Genomic DNA, 17,160 nt, shown 5'->3' with positions numbered 1-17,160 from the left:
GTGTGTGCGTGTGTGTGTCAACTGAAGTTTCTCGTGAACCAACTCAGAGTGGCAGGCAAAGCAATAACTTTAAAAGCGTCACAGTTAATTCAACTAAACCAGCTAATTAAACAGCTATCCACCACCCAAGCAGATTATGTTAATCGCTGCTCTCTGGCCTCCTAGTTTTCATTCTATCGGTTTAATGCAGTCCCCCCCGCACAACACAGGGGAACAATATAATTATCAATCAGGATTACCAAGAGGAGGTGTGTCTACTTCACATGCCTAGAACAAGCCTGGTATTATAGTATTAATTAGGATTGACCTCAATAATGCCAAAGAAGCCAGGCCAAAAGCAGATATTACGGAGAAGGGGGGCACAAAAAAAAGAAAATAACTGGAATTATACAAGGTGCCGAGGATGAAAAAAGAATTAGCTATTGTGCGACTGCCCCACAATCTCCTCCTATTAGACCTGCTTGGAGCTCTAATCTGTGCATATGGAAAATAACAAAGCCTCGTCAACAAGCAGGGCTGACTAGGTGAAGGCCTGCCAAAATCACACAGCAGCTCAGAAAAAAAGTGCCAATCAAGACCCGAACAAACACACATAGCTAAGGAGGTTGCATTACGATCTCTTTCAACAGAACACCGCCGATGAGAATTGGGAAGGTCTGCAATTTTTTTTTTTTTTTTTAACCGTTTAAAAATTAAAAAAATTCCAGGCCCATTTTAGTTTCCTCTCGATTGCTAAATAAAGATTTCAAACAACAATGAGACCCGTGATTAGAGCTCGAAGTGCTGTGAAGGAGTGGGACAGGTAGGGTACACCTTTCAGATATGAAAGCCTCTGTGACAATCTCTCTGAAGTTCTTGAAGATATAGGACAGCTCAATTCCCCAAGTGCTACTCCAACACAAATAAATTACAGTACAGAGGTACTTCTGGATAAGACACAGGCTCATACACAGGAACAAGAGACCCATTCAAATAAGGAAATTCCTTTGTGTGTCACATCTATTGCAGAATGATTTACGTCAGGATGGCAAATCTTGGAAATATGAAGAATTGTCAAACAGGGCCTTTTCTAAGTTAGATTTCAAGTTGTGCATCAGCTTCATTTGTCGGTTTTAATTCCCAATTATTCAGCATTACTGGTGCGCAGTATATAGAGGTCCTCACCTGTGGCCCTCCCCCCGGAGGTCTCCCTCCCCGGGCCGGCCGATGTCCAGGTGCTGCTCCAGGACCTGCTGTCTGAACTCAGACACCTGGAATTGCCGGTCCTCCTTCTCCTGCCGCAGCTTCCTCTGCCGCGCCAACCATTTCTCCTCCTCGTTGTTGCGCTGCAGGAGCAATGCCGCTGCCAGGGTCCCCTGGGCAGAGCTGCCCACCCCGACCCCCAGCCCAGCCGTGCCAGCCGGCCCCAAGAAAGATCCATGGGTAGGGATGAGGCCGGGCACGGCGAGGTGGGTCGAGGACGCAGGGGAGGGGAGCAGACCTGGTGGGACTGGCTTGGGTGCGGGGAGAGCTGGCTCTTTGGTTTTTTCTTAAAAACAAACAAACAAAAAAAAAAAAACCTGTAAGACTAAAAATAATAACTAAACGTGTGTAAACGTTTGGACACATACCGGTCTTAACTCACTTCAATCAATTGTAATCAGTACACAGTCAGTGTCCATCAAACGCTTTAATTATATAATTGGTAAATAGGTATAATTTAATTAAACAAATCACAGAACTGACAGTTTCAAATGAAGGGTGTAAATACTGAGAAGTGTACATATCAAGAAAAATACATAGAAAACAATAAGTGGGGTCAACCTTTAACTAGAAAGGTGTAGAAATTAGTTCAGGGAAAGAAAACAAGTAAGTAAATTGAATGGTACAGTAGTATAATTTTTAAAATAAAAACATCCCATGTCCAAACTGGTGAACAATAGAATTAAAGATGGCGTATTGATATTAAAGAGAGCAGTACTGACAAAATCTCAGGGGAAGGATGTATACGTTTCAGTAGAGCTCATTCAACACAGATAACCCCCGGCTTAGGTTTGTCTCCGTATCTGAACATTCTCAGCTTTATTCACTTCGCCTGATAAACATACTGCATTGAAAGAAAAATGTTCATCACAAAACGGGTTATTCTGTTCCTCGCATCCCACTTCATTAAGCTGGGAGCTTAGTGCCAGATTGCGTTTTTTGAAGAAAAGTCTGCCTGGTGAATTTATTAGTCTATGTGCCTCTCTGCTGGATAGTGGAAGACCAGTGAAGTAAACCACAGAGGAAAAAATAAATAAAATAAATCTGTGTTGTTTAAATTAAGTATAATCTGCAGTGCGGCATGCTCTGGGAAATCAGTACCCGGTGTGCATTTAGTTAACAAAACTTGTATTTTGTGCTTGGAGACTGAGAATGAATATTCATACGTGGCCTGCTTAGCGAAAATTTGGTTTAGCATCTTAAATAATGTATTTACCTTGGAGGAAAAATACCCCAAGCTAATAAAACGCATACACACACAAACAAACACACAGACACATATATATTTAAACCGATATAGATATATATATATATATATACACACACATATCTGTCTATATGTGTGTGTCTATATAGATGTAGCTATATATATTTGTGTTTCTTTTCCCCATTTATACCTTTTTAAGGTTTCTTCACACGCATAGCAGTATAATAATTTCAATCCAGTCAGCAGTTCAGCCAATTGGACTGGGACTATCTCTGAATACTGCAGTGTGAATTACCTGTCTATCAAAAAACTTAACAACCTTCATCTGCTTGATTTTATTACCATTTTTATTCAGAGTAATTTATTTATTGTCTAACTGATTGATTTCTTTCACGCTGCACTGTGCCCGGACAAGAAGCCGGAGTCTTATCCATACTCTGTTCCTACAGCTGTGTAGGGGGTGGTCTGCGGTTATCCATGTGGGTATTCGGGCAGTACCAGGCTTTGTGGCACAGTCATTCGACCCCTGCTCGTGACACTGCAGGTAAAGCCTAAGGGCTCGGAAAAAAATCTAAACGCCCTATTGGTTACCCTATAAAAAGACTTGGTTGACCTTTCCCTACCCCTCATTTTTATTAGTGCAGTTTACAGCACCAGAGAATTCCCCCAGCACTTGTTTTCAAGGGTAATCTCAGTTTCACCACCAACCGAGTGCTGTGGGTTACACATATGATTTTAGCAAATATTTGAATTCCTTTGAGTGCACCTTAACAGGTCACAATGCAAATGCGAAACAGAAGTAAGCCTATATTTTTAATACTGAAGGTAAATCAGCAAAGCATTATCTGTTGTTTAACTTAAGGATCCCCTATTCCCTACCTAAAACAGGGGCATATAAACCAAAAAGGATTTGTGACATTCAGAGAGGGAGGGAGAAAAAAAACACTTGTGAGTTCTAGAATAGGCTGTGGGTAATTCTAATTGAATCTTCCACTGGTTTTTGCTCATTGGTCTGAAATGGTGGCTGATAAGGCGTACCTGACTGTAGCCCAGCCTTACCCGGCCTGTTGGGGGTCAGTCTCTCCCCGGCTTTGGCCCGGTCCTCAGCTGGCTGGGCCCTGAGGGCGTGTAGGTCTGCCAGGTAGTGGTTCTCCATGGCTTTGGAGGCCTGCAGCTCCTTCTCTCTTGCTCTCTCCTTCTGTCTCTCCGCCTCCCGCTCCCGCTCTCTCTCCTTCTCCCGCTCGCGCTCCAGCTCCCTCTCGCGCTCACGTTCACGCTCCCTCTCCCGCTCCCGTTCCTTCTCCCGCTCAGCCTCCCGCTCCCTCTCCTTCTCACGCTCCCTCTCTCTCTCCCTCTCCCTCTCCCGCTCTCGTTGCCTCAGTTCATCTTCCATTTGCAGCCTGTGGGGAGAAGAAACAAGTTCTGATTGGAATTTGAGCAAGGCAGGGCAGGAGAGGAAGAATGCGAGACACACACACACACAACGGACAGGAATCAAGGTTCCCCCAGTTGGCTGCGGGCTTGTACCTCTCGGAAAGGCGCTCGGACTGCAGTGCGGAGATCGAGGAGTGCGACAGCTCAGCTGGGTACCTCACCCCGGGCAGGTGCATGTGAACGGCCGAGTGGTGCAGAGAGGGCAGGGTGCCCGCCGTTCCCAGGGGGTAGAAGGGAGACCTCATGGGGGACAAGCAGAAAGAGTCGTCCATTCTGGGGGAAGGAAGGAAACAGTCAGGCCTCACACCCTGTATCAGTTACTGGACAGAGTCTCCTATTCAAAGCACTTTCAGAAGGGCCTCAGGACTCTATTGCTGGCCCATTAAACACATTTATTAACATTTTCCCCAACACAGAGAATTACATCAGCATCCCAATTACAGACAAATTACACTAGGGTTGTGCTGAACGTGTCTCATCAGAACTTAATTATAGCTCATGCAAATCCAACATTTTAACAATGTTTGTACTATTTTAATAAGTATGTTCATATTTGTGTTCATTGTTTGACACATTGGTCTGCTCTTTCATAAGGAAGAGAGGCTCAGACAGGTTGTATTTGTTTACATGATTAAAGAGAATCAGAAGGAAACAGCTGCTGTGAAACATTGTATTTATTAAAATTACTGAAAAATGTAGAAAGAAAGATGTACTTATTTCAAGACAATATTTAACAAAAACATTTTTCAAACTGCTTTTGTTTGCATTGATATTGCAGTATATAATTGTTATACCCCCCACCCCCAGGGTTCTCCTTCACAGCAGCCTGGGACCTCTTCTCTCTCCCTCATTCAGCTACAGCAGATGCCCTTCAGGAAACACTTTCATGTTTAAACCTACACTGTTTTTGTCTTGTGATCTTTAATTTCTGAACAAATACATAGAACAATTAATATTTAAAAAAGCAATGCAAGGTTTGCCAGCATGTTATGGTTCTGAAAAGGAAGACTTTGTGGATCTGCTGCTTTTGAGTAAATATACTAGATGTTATGGCAATATATTATGCATACAGTTCAAGTATAATCACTATCATTTGCTTTTATCATCTGGCACTTAATGTAGACCCACCTCCACCACAGCCCTTTCAGTTAACTTTCCATACATTGCCAAGGGATACTCTAACAGGAAAAACTGGGTTACATTTGTAAAACACTGACCACTGCATTAACTGCAATAAAAAGACTACAGGATGAAGTCTTTGAACACAAATGGGAAGCTAAATTAAGTACTTAGGAGGAGATTTTGCAATATGATGGGTTTGGTTTCCTTTTATCACTTGGTAAACAATGTGTGGTTCTGAAATAGAGCCCAGTATGTTGCAACCTGGTGAGTTGGACACCTCCCTGGTCTCTCTGGGAGAGTCTAACTGGCCCAGCGCTCATACCTGTAAGCAGAGAAGGAAGGGTGGGGAAGGTAGGTGGAGTGGTAGTAGGCTGCGGCTGTAGTTGGGTCCAGGCCCAGGGGCGGCAGCGATGGCATCCGCAGGTCCTCGGCGGTGGGATAGGGTCTGAAGCTGCGCAGGTAGTCCTCGGGGACGCTGGCTGGAGGGACCACGTGGTGCACCTGCCGTGGGAGGCTACTGGGGGAGACGCAGAGAGAGAGAGGTCTGTTGCACATGGCTTGATCACATCACATGGCAGTCGCCCAGCTGAGAAGGGACATGGGCAGGAAGAGAGCTGCACCCCAGTCAAGCTAATACCGATTCGACTGGTTTCACGATAACATTTGATCTAAGTTTCATGCAAGTCATAGCCTGTGAAACACTGTTTGAGTCTGGATTTGTCCAGTCCAGTCCATGTGCTTCACAAAAAGCTAAATATTAAAACTGAAGTGCATCTATTCAATGGCTGGAAAAATACAAAGATTGAGCTTTCTGTAAATATTCTTACTGTGTTGAAGTCTATCATTATTACAATAGCCCTTATGTCATAGCAGTACTAGCTAGTCACACCATTTTTTTTTTTTTTATTAAATCTTCAAAAGCATATTACCTGAATATCAGTTCACAAGACAATATTTATGCACTACCGCACTAGAAAAAAAGTTTTTCACAAAGTATATTATAGAAGTCCAGAAACTAGAAATATATACTTCAAATTGAAGGAATGGACAACTTTTTAAAATGTTTTTATTAATTCAGCAGAAGCATGCAGGCTGGATGTGGAGGGGGCGAAGATGGTACTCACTTTAGCTGCTGGAAGCGCGCGTCCTGGACCACAGAGCCGGGGGCGAGGCTGAAGGTGTAGGGGTTACCGATGAGGTGTGGGGGGACGGAGGGGCCGCCTTTCTCCTGGGCCGACTCACCACCCAGACGATCCCGACTGCTTCCACGTGGCCCAGACTCTGCCTGCAGGTGCACAAACACAATTCATTCATTTTTTCAGTACTGGAAGTCCTATTAAAAATACAGGCAAATTCTCAGGGAGGAATCAGAATGCGAATAAATTAAAGCTGCGAACGGCGGCTCAGTCTCAGGCAGCAGCAGCTTTTAAACCTTTCACCACCTAACCACTGTAGATAAGAGAGGCGGGATTAATCCAATGATACAGAAGAAAGACCTATTTCTATGCCACACTGGTTATGTTCCTAACAGTGGAGTCCTTTTTAAGGTGGGGCTGGGAGAGGGGCTTAATTAATTCATCATGTACGTCCACATGCATTAGCAGGCGCCACTCGGTCAGGACACTTTGTTAATTCGTCTGGTATAAGTTTGGAGAATGTACTGCTTGGGAAAAAAATCTGGAACTGAAAACAGAGTGATTGCACAAACCAAAATAAACCCCTAAACAACATTAAAGCCTTCCTGCTGTTACAAACAGATTCAGGCTCAGCAAATGTTTTAAAAAAAATTAATTAAGCACATGAATACCAGAGTTGCATGCAGTTCAAAGCTATGTATGTTTCTTGTATCAGTTTTGATTTGATATGCTGATCCTTGAGAATATTTCACCTGATTGCCAATTCTCAGTAAATATGACTGCTTGGAGAAAAACGAAGGAGAACCTGTAAACCTGTTCCTGAACTCAAATAAGATGGATGGGGACAATAAATATATACTTTTATTTAGGATCAATTTTAAGGGCCTTCCGAAACGGCAGTCTGCGGAGGAGACGGAGAAAGAGAAGACGAGACACACAAACAGTGTGGCAAGGAGACTGAGGTGAACGAAAGACATGCCCCAACCAGGGTGCGTTCGAGGCAGCTGGGGGTTCATCCACGAACACTGCTATCAATGAAGGGGAAGTGGTGCAGAAAATCGCATCAGCGCCGGAATTAACCTGGCGACACCCTGGACTCATGGGTAAGGGGATAAGAGGGCGGCTGAGGGGTTAAACTGACCTGAATTGACCTCCAGTGTCCACGGGACAGGGGGCTGGAAAGAGGGAATTGGGGGGCTTTTTAGTTTTGTGTGTGTACACGCCGTTCCCATTCTGTTTTCAATGATAAAGAAAATCCCATTTTGTGAACCATTACCTCCCCCCCAAGGCCAGCCCCACTCCCATGCAGGCTGCCCGCTGTGAGCCGCTGACCCGTCCTGACTCCTCCGCGCTAACATGTAATATTAAATGCCAGTAATGTTTTTTTGAGGCAGCATGTTGCTCGCTCCTTGTATTTTAATGCGCTTCACTTGGCAGCAAGCCAGCCCTGCTTTCTCACCCCGGCACTCCCTCCCCTCACGTCTCCTCTTCTCTCAAGCCTCCCCCTTTACCCATCTCCTAGGTCCCTTAAAAAGGCTAAAATCTTCTAATGGGTTTCTGCGCTTACAGGGGAGGAAGGGGGGGGGGCAGGGCCTCTCGGCAGCACCCTTAATGTGCGCTGAGGCAGAAAAGTGGTTCAGAAATGTCAAAAGAAGTCAAAATCAGAGCTCAAACTGAAAAACTTGAAATGTGTCTTCTCTCTCTCTCTCTCTCTCTCTCTCTCTCTCCCTCCCTCACCGTTTTCTCTTTTGCCGAGACATTGATTGATCCATCTAGCGAGGAATCCAAGCTTTCTGAAAGGTACAAACCTTGCTATTAAGAAAAACTTTTTTTTTTTTATTTGGTGTGGCTGCTGACATTTAGCAATATTCTCCCCACACCCATTGCATACTATAAAGATGTATTAACACAGTTTGAAGAAAGATTGCTGTGTCACTCAAAATAATATTGCGGTAAATAAAATGGAATGATATCTTTATTGGACTGACAGCATTTGCAAAGAGCTTTTGGAGTGGAAGACACCCCCCTTCATTTATTTGGTTTGAAATGGCAGTGAATTGGAAGCTATTTTGTATTAACATCTGTTAACAGTGGAGACAGAACTGTTTGAGCTTTCTCTCTTTTTATGGATGTGGTCTACACATAGTCAAGTGCATTATGATACAATTATTGTAAGAGTATTAAGGTATGTGCTAATACTTTAATTGCAATGTCATATACTGACAGGTTTAATTAAAGCAGCTGCATTTCACTTTAGATGAAATTAGAGGTGCAGTAGTCCTGCGAGACAGCGTTTTTTACATTTAAAAATTAATTATACTAGCTTTGTCTCCCTCTCGATACTTGTTAAGCCTGTTTATCTGCAAGTAAACAGACAGTGCTAGTCAACAGAGTCTGCATACAAACTAAAAAGGAAACTGAACACTGCTGTCACTGGGGAATCTGGCTGTGAAAGAGGTCAGAATGGTTTGAAATTAAAGGCCACAAATAAAGTCCCATCAATAACTGGTTGTTACTCATAAATATGCAACACAACTTGCGCTCCATTACCAAAGAATACAAATAATTGTTAATGTTACAATGCCAGAAACTGCTAACCATTATTTTATGGTTTAAAAACTTCCAAAGGCCAATTTCCTCCCAAAAAATAAATGTAATTGGAATTGCTTGCGTTACCTTTGTATTCCTGACAGGTCATACCATGATTAATACACTTGCATATTTGTCATGGATTTCCCATGAAAAAGAAAACAAAACAAAAAACACCACACCAAATCATCACAACCCGTCTCACATAACCTCTCACTTTGTTGTTATGTTTTAGCTACATGCATTCACAAGTACATGTCAAGTACCAGACATCAGCATGATAAGCTATGAAAAATTAGACTTTCCTTTTATTACTACTTTATGAAACCATATGCTTCAGTAATACTGTACGTCATTGCCCGATACTTCAGTGCTGCTAGGTGCGTTATCGTGCTTACAAACATTAAAAATGAAAATGCTCTTGTTTCCAGCTTGTGTAAAGCTTTGGGACAAGCCTTTTGTTTTTCTTGTCTTAGATTTCCAAACTAACACCAGCAGACTTGAAAAATGTCCCACAGAGAAAAGAGCTGCTTGTATAGGCTAGTGCTGTAGCTGTGAAAAAGCTTGAAATTGTTAAAAAGCACTTCTGCCTCAAAAAATATAAGAACTCTAAAATTAAACTCTAAATAAAAAACAACTAAATCTTGACTGTTCAGACACAATGCTAGACAATATGATCTTGACTGTTCTGACACAAGCCTTTGGTCTCATGATCATGAAACATTTGTTGTTACTGTGCTTGCAGCTTTTAAACCCAGCATGAACTCCATTATATGTTCTCTTTCTCTCTCTCATTTTATATATATATATATATATATATATATATATATTCTATATGGAAAAAAACACGCACAAATTATTTTTTAAGGAAAACAGTGTCTGCTGCCCTTCCCTTTGGCAGAACTATTCAAATCACTTTCATTTGAATATTTCTTTGCATTAAAAGCAGATTCAAATGACTGCATAGGGCTTTCTAATGATGATAAAAGACACTGCTTTTACGGTTTCTGTGGCAGACATACAAAAGGGAGGGCGATAGACTGCCAGTGCAGTCCCCCCTCCCCCCAACTCCTGACCTTTGACCCTCCCAAGTGTGCACCAGCTGGGCCGAACAGGAGCCCTCAGCCCGGGGGCATAACTCCGGCACCCGGAGACGCCGCCTTGCATTCTAACAGTACAGCCCTCGGAGAGCCACGAAGAAAACCTCAGGAAGGGCAAGCTTCATTTCACTGCCCTAAGCCTCAAACCTTCTCTACTGCTAGCTTTACAAGGCTCGTGGGGAATCATGATTTTTTTTTAAGTGTTTCTTATTGAGCAATAAATGTAATTGTCAATTAAAAAGCAATTACAAGTTGCTTCAGGAACACACCAGACACCTAAAGTCATTAAAGCAAAATACCAGGACCCCCCACCCACTCTTTATCACTTTGTGGAATGTGTAAAAGGTGTGTTCTCCACAACATTTTAGCAGACAAGCTGTGACCATAACTCCCCACATATTAAATTAACAAGAAAGTGTTCCTCAATAAATGACCGTTTGTGCATATTAATGGCATTCGAGCCTCTCAGTGTTTTTCTGAATCACCGTTGGTTGATCCTCAAAGCCTTGTGCATATTGATACAAGTTGGACCCAGAAGATCTGAACGCATTAACATCAGGCAAGACAAGACTGCTACTGCTGGGGAACTAATTGAAATGATAGCAGCGAGGTGAACTCTTACTCCCATTCTGGCTCTAGTCCCCCCTCTCCCCTCCCCTCTGTTGATTAAAAGTAAAAACTAGTGCCAAATAGAGGTGCCTTTGTTAATGTTTAATGGCTGTTTGAAAAGAAAAAGGACTGCTCACCCCTCCATTGCTGGTGCCCAGGCCCGTGGAGTTAAATGAGTTCACTGGGCCCTGCCGAATAAACAAGACTAATAAATGGACACGGTCTTCCATTTACTGCCTTGGAACTAATCTGTCCTCACGGAACTGAACAGCTCCCCCGAATCGTCTTTCACAGGGCGGCAAATGGCCTGTGTGCCCAGACTCTGTTTCACATGCCCTCTGCAATTGCCCTGAATAAATGCTAGAGAAACAGAGTATGATGGCTTTCCATGAACACATTTACAAATAAGAACCCCGTGACCTTCTAATTGTCAGTATGATAATCTCCATTGACCTGTCCCTACGTCACCCGATCTAGTTTTTTTTTTTTTATACATATAAAACTAAACTAAACTAATTGCTAGGGAAAGAAGAGGAAAAAAAAAAAAAAAAAAAAAAATCACCAAAACAAATCAACATGAGCCAGACTTCAGAACTCAGAAGTTTATAATCTCTTTAGAGGAACTGTCTGCAGTAATTAATCAAAGGAAATCAGGGATTTTGATGGGAGCTGTAACATCTGTTGACTTTTTTTTGGGGGGGGGGGGGAAAGGGGAGGGGTGGGAGTTTGTTTTGTTTAGCGGCAGACAGACCTCTCGCTGACCCCCGTCTATAAAGGAGACAGATGACCTCTAGCCTCTTCTAAAGGGCTCTGCTAATGGGATGGGGCAGCTGGGAGGTAAAAGGTCAAGCTGGATAACAGTGGGACAAAAGCCCAGGGAAGTACTGTGCAGAGCCCCCCCCCCCCTCTCCTAATGGCATCATACCAGATCCCTATGCCTTGCAGGAATGGGCAATATGCACCATCTCAGCTCAGGGCTGCATTAATCGCTGAGTAAAAATAAAACCGATGAAAAACATTCCTTATTGTGCCTTTTTTAAAGGCAACCAAGCAGAAAGACTGTTGGAGAATAGTATAAAAGGTATCTCTGGCTCCTGCGTGGTGAATCTGGTAAATAAAACAGTGACTGGAGTGCAGGAAACATCCTATAGCCTGGATCGAGTTGGTCTCCTATCCTATGCTACTGCCAGCTTTACACAGCTGACTCAGTGCCGTGGGAGTGGGGTTGGCAAAGTCTTATGGGTAATCCTGGGTTCTCTTCACGCCCCGTGTCCTCCTGGGCGGCTGCAGGTGCAGATTGCGAGTGGTTTGCAGCTGCATCAGACCCTCTGCACTGAGTAATAGCTGGGCTGTGAACATTGTAGGCTTGCAGTACTAAAAATAATGGATAGCTCGGACAGCTTGTGGTTCTGGCGACATGTCGTTCGTCTCATCCCTCCTGAAGACGCAAGCAGCAGTCAGAGCACTTGACTAACTGCCGATTCCAAATTGGATGATAAAGAGGGGGAATTATTGGAGATTCCTAACTAAAAAAAGAAAGGAAAAAAAAAAGACTGTACAGACGTAAGCAGCCTTAGACGTGGGGAGCACAATACTCTGGGAATCTGGCCATGCTCTATAGATTCTGGGTGGGTGGGGGTTTACTCATCATGCAATGCGACAAGTTTCAAATAAAATGGTGAATTAGGAAATCCTTGTACAATGTATAATACACAGAATGAAGCCGGGGCCAAAAAAAAAAAAAAAAAGTGTTAAAATTATTCATTCATGTTGTACGGGGGGGGGGGGTGGGCGGTGATATATTCTGAATCTGGCTACTGCTGTCAGAGCGACGTTTAAGGGGTCGCGGGACCCAGGCGTGAGGAGACGCCGCTCACCGTGAAAAGAGGGAAATGAAAAAGAGGAAGCTGGAGGGTGTCGTCTCCTGCAGCTGTGTCAGGGAGGCTGCTGACTTCAGCCCCCCAGGGCTGTGTGTCAAACTCACAATGTTTTCACAGTATTAATGAGGCCTGTCTATACACCGCTAGACCTCTGATTCTCACACTATATTCCCAGTGAGGTGCAATAACTCATTATCTGGGGTTCCTTTTTAGCTTGGGGAGATGACAAATAAAAAGACCATTAGTGCCATAAGCAATGCTTAGAGATCGGAAGCTGAATTCATTTCCATATTGAACAGATCTGATCCACAGTCCTACAAACTCCTGTTATACAGTGAAGGGACAAATAAATATGCATCCAATCCTGACCATATCTTCTACAGTATCCCACAATGAACAACACAGCTACACAATTCATTGACTTACCTGCCGACCCTCACTCCGCCACATCCCATTGACGGTCTTGGTGGGGGCGATGGTGACCACAGGGGGGGTGCTTGGCACGCTGTGGCCCCCCGGCGGCACTATGATGGGACCCATGGGGCCCCGTTTGGGGGTGCTAACCGGAGAGCTGTGATTGGTCGCTGGGGAAGAGACGGGGGATGACTCGTTGCTAATCGAAGACCCTGCAGGAGAAAGAGGAGGAGGCAGATTAGCAACATCAAATAAACGCCTTCACAATCCCTTAAAAATTAAAATACAAAATCTTCAGTCTCCTCCACGACAAAAACTGGATACCTCTTTCCCTATTTCTCTAGCCTGTCTCTGTGATCAAAGCTGGCTTAAAAAAGTACAGGATGCATGCGTGTGCCTCTTTATTCAATGAGGCATTCATAGCAAAACAGCTCTGAGAGAAGAAAGCCTGCATGCACATACACGCTCCACAGGAATCAGCAGACTTCAGACTCAAAGGTTAAGGCAACAGGTATGCGCTGAAAGTTTTGGGTGCTTGAGCTATGAAGAGCCTTCAGTCAGTAGACAGGATACATAATTGAGCAACACAACAGCCAAGCAGCCTTTGAAAGGGTTTATAGGAACAACAATATTTCATCTCCATTTCAGAACAGTTAACCAACTGCACCACATATGCGTAATCACTATCTGATAAGGGTTGACCTATTGTTTAATTACTGTAGGGGAAACTATCGTAAATACTGAAAAGCATTCAGTACCATTACAAATAGTCACAGCAACTTACAATGAATAAACTATGTAAAAGCAGTCCAAGTGATGAGTTGACATAAGACTGGATTTACATGGATCACAGAATTGGCAGATTTACATTACTTGGTTACATTTCTGACTCAGCACAGGAATACAGAATCATCAATGAAGAAAGGATAGCCAAGGCCTGCCTTCTCAATCTGCCCTCAATCTGCACAGTCTGTGCCACTCAAGGCTGCTCTAGCAAACTTTCCATTCATACAACAGTGAAGCCACTGTTTGGAGCAAACTTAACCAATGGACACGTTGAGCTCCTCGCAACAGGGGTTTGAACATTTTCTCCAAGGCACAGGAAAACTGAGAACCTCCAGTCACTGCCATTATCTCCAACAGGAGTCCCGCCGAGCAGATAAGAGGTTAACCAGGGGGTCAGCATCTGGCCACACGTACCAAATCATGGCTGGGCTTTGGAGGTGCTCGCTGTGGAGGAATAGCAATTCTCTGACTAAATGGAAACTCGGGTCGCCTTTTGACTCCCCCTCCCCTCCTCCTCTATACGGTATCATCACCTCTGGGCCTACAGCAATTACTGTGGTATTTGTCCAAAAGGCGATTAGAAGAAGCAAACTAGGTCAGATCTTTAAACAGTGTTTGGGATACCTCAATTAATGCAATTAACTTGTGTGTATGCGTGTGTGTGGACTGTACAGTAAGCTCTGGCTCATCAGTTTCACACGCAGTCAACCTGAAGGGTCACGGCACAGCTACTCTAATGTGGCCTCTGATGAGAAAGCCTCTTACGCCGTCGCCATCGCTCCCAGGGCACAATGAAAAGCCAGCCCCATTTCCCTGTACACTGAAGCATAAAAGTGAAACTGTAAACAAGCTGCCTGCTGTTTAGGTATGGCAATCTCAAACACCTAACAGGCACAGTTTGTTTTTACATCACCTTCCCAGCTCAAATGTTTGGAGGCAACCGAAGAGCGGAATTTAACATGGAACTTAAAATGTTGGTTAGATTAAGCTAAGGAAATGCCACCATCATCTGACTGCCGGTCTTTTCAACAGGACCATTTTTTGAATGAACACAGGTCAACAACGGAGGGTCATTCATTACAAATAAATGCTGACATTATTACTCCTCTGTGGAGCGACTGCAGAGTGATTATTATATACAGAGCGCTTATAAATTTAATTGGCCAGTTAAAAAAATAAAATAAAAATGAATTGTTGAAAACACTCACTGAGGAGCACTGAAATGTAGTAAATATACTATAGATCGATCCAACATATCTATACGTCTTGAACACTGAGCAGCTGTAAACCACATTTAATCACAAATGGTTGTTGGATTTAGCCACCCTCTGGTGTGCACACGTTCCCTTACAGTTAAAGTTCATTGCTCCACCGTGCAGTTTAAACTATACAATTGTTTCAATAGGCCAACTACATTCATAAGGACCGTGAATTAAGCAGCCCATCTTAAAAGGAATTTTGTCTCAATTTTGTTTGCTTTTTTTGTCTGTCGATTTCCCAGGGGACTTCGACGAGAATGTGAAGTTCACCACCACCAAAAAGAAGTTACAACATTTCCACCGTCTTGACAGGGACCACGACTAATATGAAACAAATGCTGACTAAACTCACACTGACACAAAATAAAAACAGGCAAACATCCCAGTTATTACTCAGCCTACAGCACAAACCCTGTGACTTCAGTCTGAAGGCCACTGCCGAAAACCACACACTGCAAAGGAGACCAGCATCCTCAAACAATAGCATATTCATCCAAAATGCAAATTGTAAAAATGCAATACTTTGAGTTGTATAAATGCCTATATATAACTATTAATCCCATCCAGAGAGATCCTTTTAATTATTGAAAAATCATGAAAGCTGCCTGCTATTTGCTTTTTTTCCCCCTCACTCAAACCACCTTGTACTACTACTACTATTATAAGAATAAAACCTGGGTAACTAATGCAGTTTTGTTATACTGACATAGGAAAACTATTATACTAGACTGTTTTCAGCAGATGTTTTATAGGAGAAATATGGACTTACATGTCTTAGACCCATATTTCCTAATCTACAAATTTTACTCTGGAGTTTATTATTGTTTACATCATTCAGATTATGACCACCTCTTACACAAATCAAATTTACTGTATGTGTAAGTGCCATTTAATTTGTTTAATGCATATCATTTCTATATATAGAAAAAAATAGAACATAGGCTATATTCATTATAATGTAAAGTTACAATCAAGAAAATATACAAATTAACAAAAGGTACGATTGTGCACCTTTATGTTCATGTATTCTGAGCCTATAAAGATGACAATTTACCCTCAGGTACTGCCCCAGAAATCAGTTCATATATACTGTACACATTATATACACACACACTGTACACATTATATATTATATACACATATATACATACACATGCATATATATATATATATATATATACACATATATACACTCACCTAAAGGATTATTAGGAACACCATACTAATATTGTGTTTGACCCCCTTTCGCCTTCAGAACTGCCTTAATTCTACGTGGCATTGATTCAACAAGGTGCTGAAAGCATTCTTTAGAAATGTTGGCCCATATTGATAGGATAGCATCTTGCAGTTGATGGAGATTTGTGGGATGCACATCCAGGGCACGAAGCTCCCGTTCCACCACATCCCAAAGATGCTCTATTGGGTTGAGATCTGGTGACTGTGGGGGCCAGTTTAGTACAGTGAACTCATTGTCATGTTCAAGAAACCAATTTGAAATGATTCAACCTTTGTGACATGGTGCATTATCCTGCTGGAAGTAGCCATCAGAGGATGGGTACATGGTGGTCATAAAGGGATGGACATGGTCAGAAACAATGCTCAGGTAGGCCGTGGCATTTAAACGATGCCCAATTGGCACTAAGGGGCCTAAAGTGTGCCAAGAAAACATCCCCCACACCATTACACCACCACCACCAGCCTGCACAGTGGTAACAAGGCATGATGGATCCATGTTCTCATTCTGTTTACGCCAAATTCTGACTCTACCATCTGAATGTCTCGACAGAAATCGAGACTCATCAGACCAGGCAACATTTTTCCAGTCTTCAACTGTCCAATTTTGGTGAGCTTGTGCAAATTGTAGCCTCTTTTTCCTATTTGTAGTGGAGATGAGTGGTACCCGGTGGGGTCTTCTGCTGTTGTAGCCCATCCGCCTCAAGGTTGTACGTGTTGTGGCTTCACAAATGCTTTGCTGCATACCTCGGTTGTAACGAGTGGTTATTTAAGTCAAAGTTGCTCTTCTATCAGCTTGAATCAGTCGGCCCATTCTCCTCTGACCTCTAGCATCAACAAGGCATTTTCGCCCACAGGACTGCCGCATACTGGATGTTTTTCCCTTTTCACACCATTCTTTGTAAACCCTAGAAATGGTTGTGCGTGAAAATCCCAGTAACTGAGCAGATTGTGAAATACTCAGACCGGCCCGTCTGGCACCAACAACCATGCCACGCTCAAAATTGCTTAAATCACCTTTCTTTCCCATTCAGACATTCAGTTTGGAGTTCAGGAGATTGTCTTGACCAGGACCACACCCCTAAATGCATTGAAGCAACTGCCATGTGATTGGTTGGTTAGATAATTGCATTAATGAGAAGTTGAACA

At 43.1% G+C, this 17,160-nt stretch overlaps 1 protein-coding gene across 8 annotated transcripts in view; it reads right to left on the bottom strand.

Moving 5' to 3' along the window:
- gse1b (Gse1 coiled-coil protein b) overlaps positions 1-17,160 on the bottom strand; it is a 298,511-nt gene that overhangs the window by 13,047 nt on the left and 268,304 nt on the right. For 5 of the 8 annotated variants that reach the window (XM_066714073.1, XM_066714074.1, XM_066714078.1 and 2 more), the window contains 6 exons: positions 12,746-12,945; positions 6,130-6,290; positions 5,328-5,522; positions 3,977-4,156; positions 3,488-3,849; positions 1,165-1,528 (listed from right to left, as the gene is read on the bottom strand). In XM_066714073.1, coding sequence (XP_066570170.1) covers positions 1,165-1,528; positions 3,488-3,849; positions 3,977-4,156; positions 5,328-5,522; positions 6,130-6,290; positions 12,746-12,945 — 1,462 coding nt within the window. The remainder of the gene's footprint in view (positions 1-1,164; positions 1,529-3,487; positions 3,850-3,976; positions 4,157-5,327; positions 5,523-6,129; positions 6,291-12,745; positions 12,946-17,160) is intronic. The other 3 variants (XM_066714076.1, XM_066714075.1, XM_066714077.1) reach the window with 3 other exon arrangements.

The sequence above is a fragment of the Amia ocellicauda genome, chromosome 9 (genome assembly GCF_036373705.1).
Source record: "Amia ocellicauda isolate fAmiCal2 chromosome 9, fAmiCal2.hap1, whole genome shotgun sequence".
Classification (NCBI taxonomy): Eukaryota; Metazoa; Chordata; class Actinopteri; order Amiiformes; family Amiidae; genus Amia; species Amia ocellicauda.
Note: the sequence above shows the minus strand (reverse complement) of the source record. Positions and strands in the feature narration are given on the sequence as shown.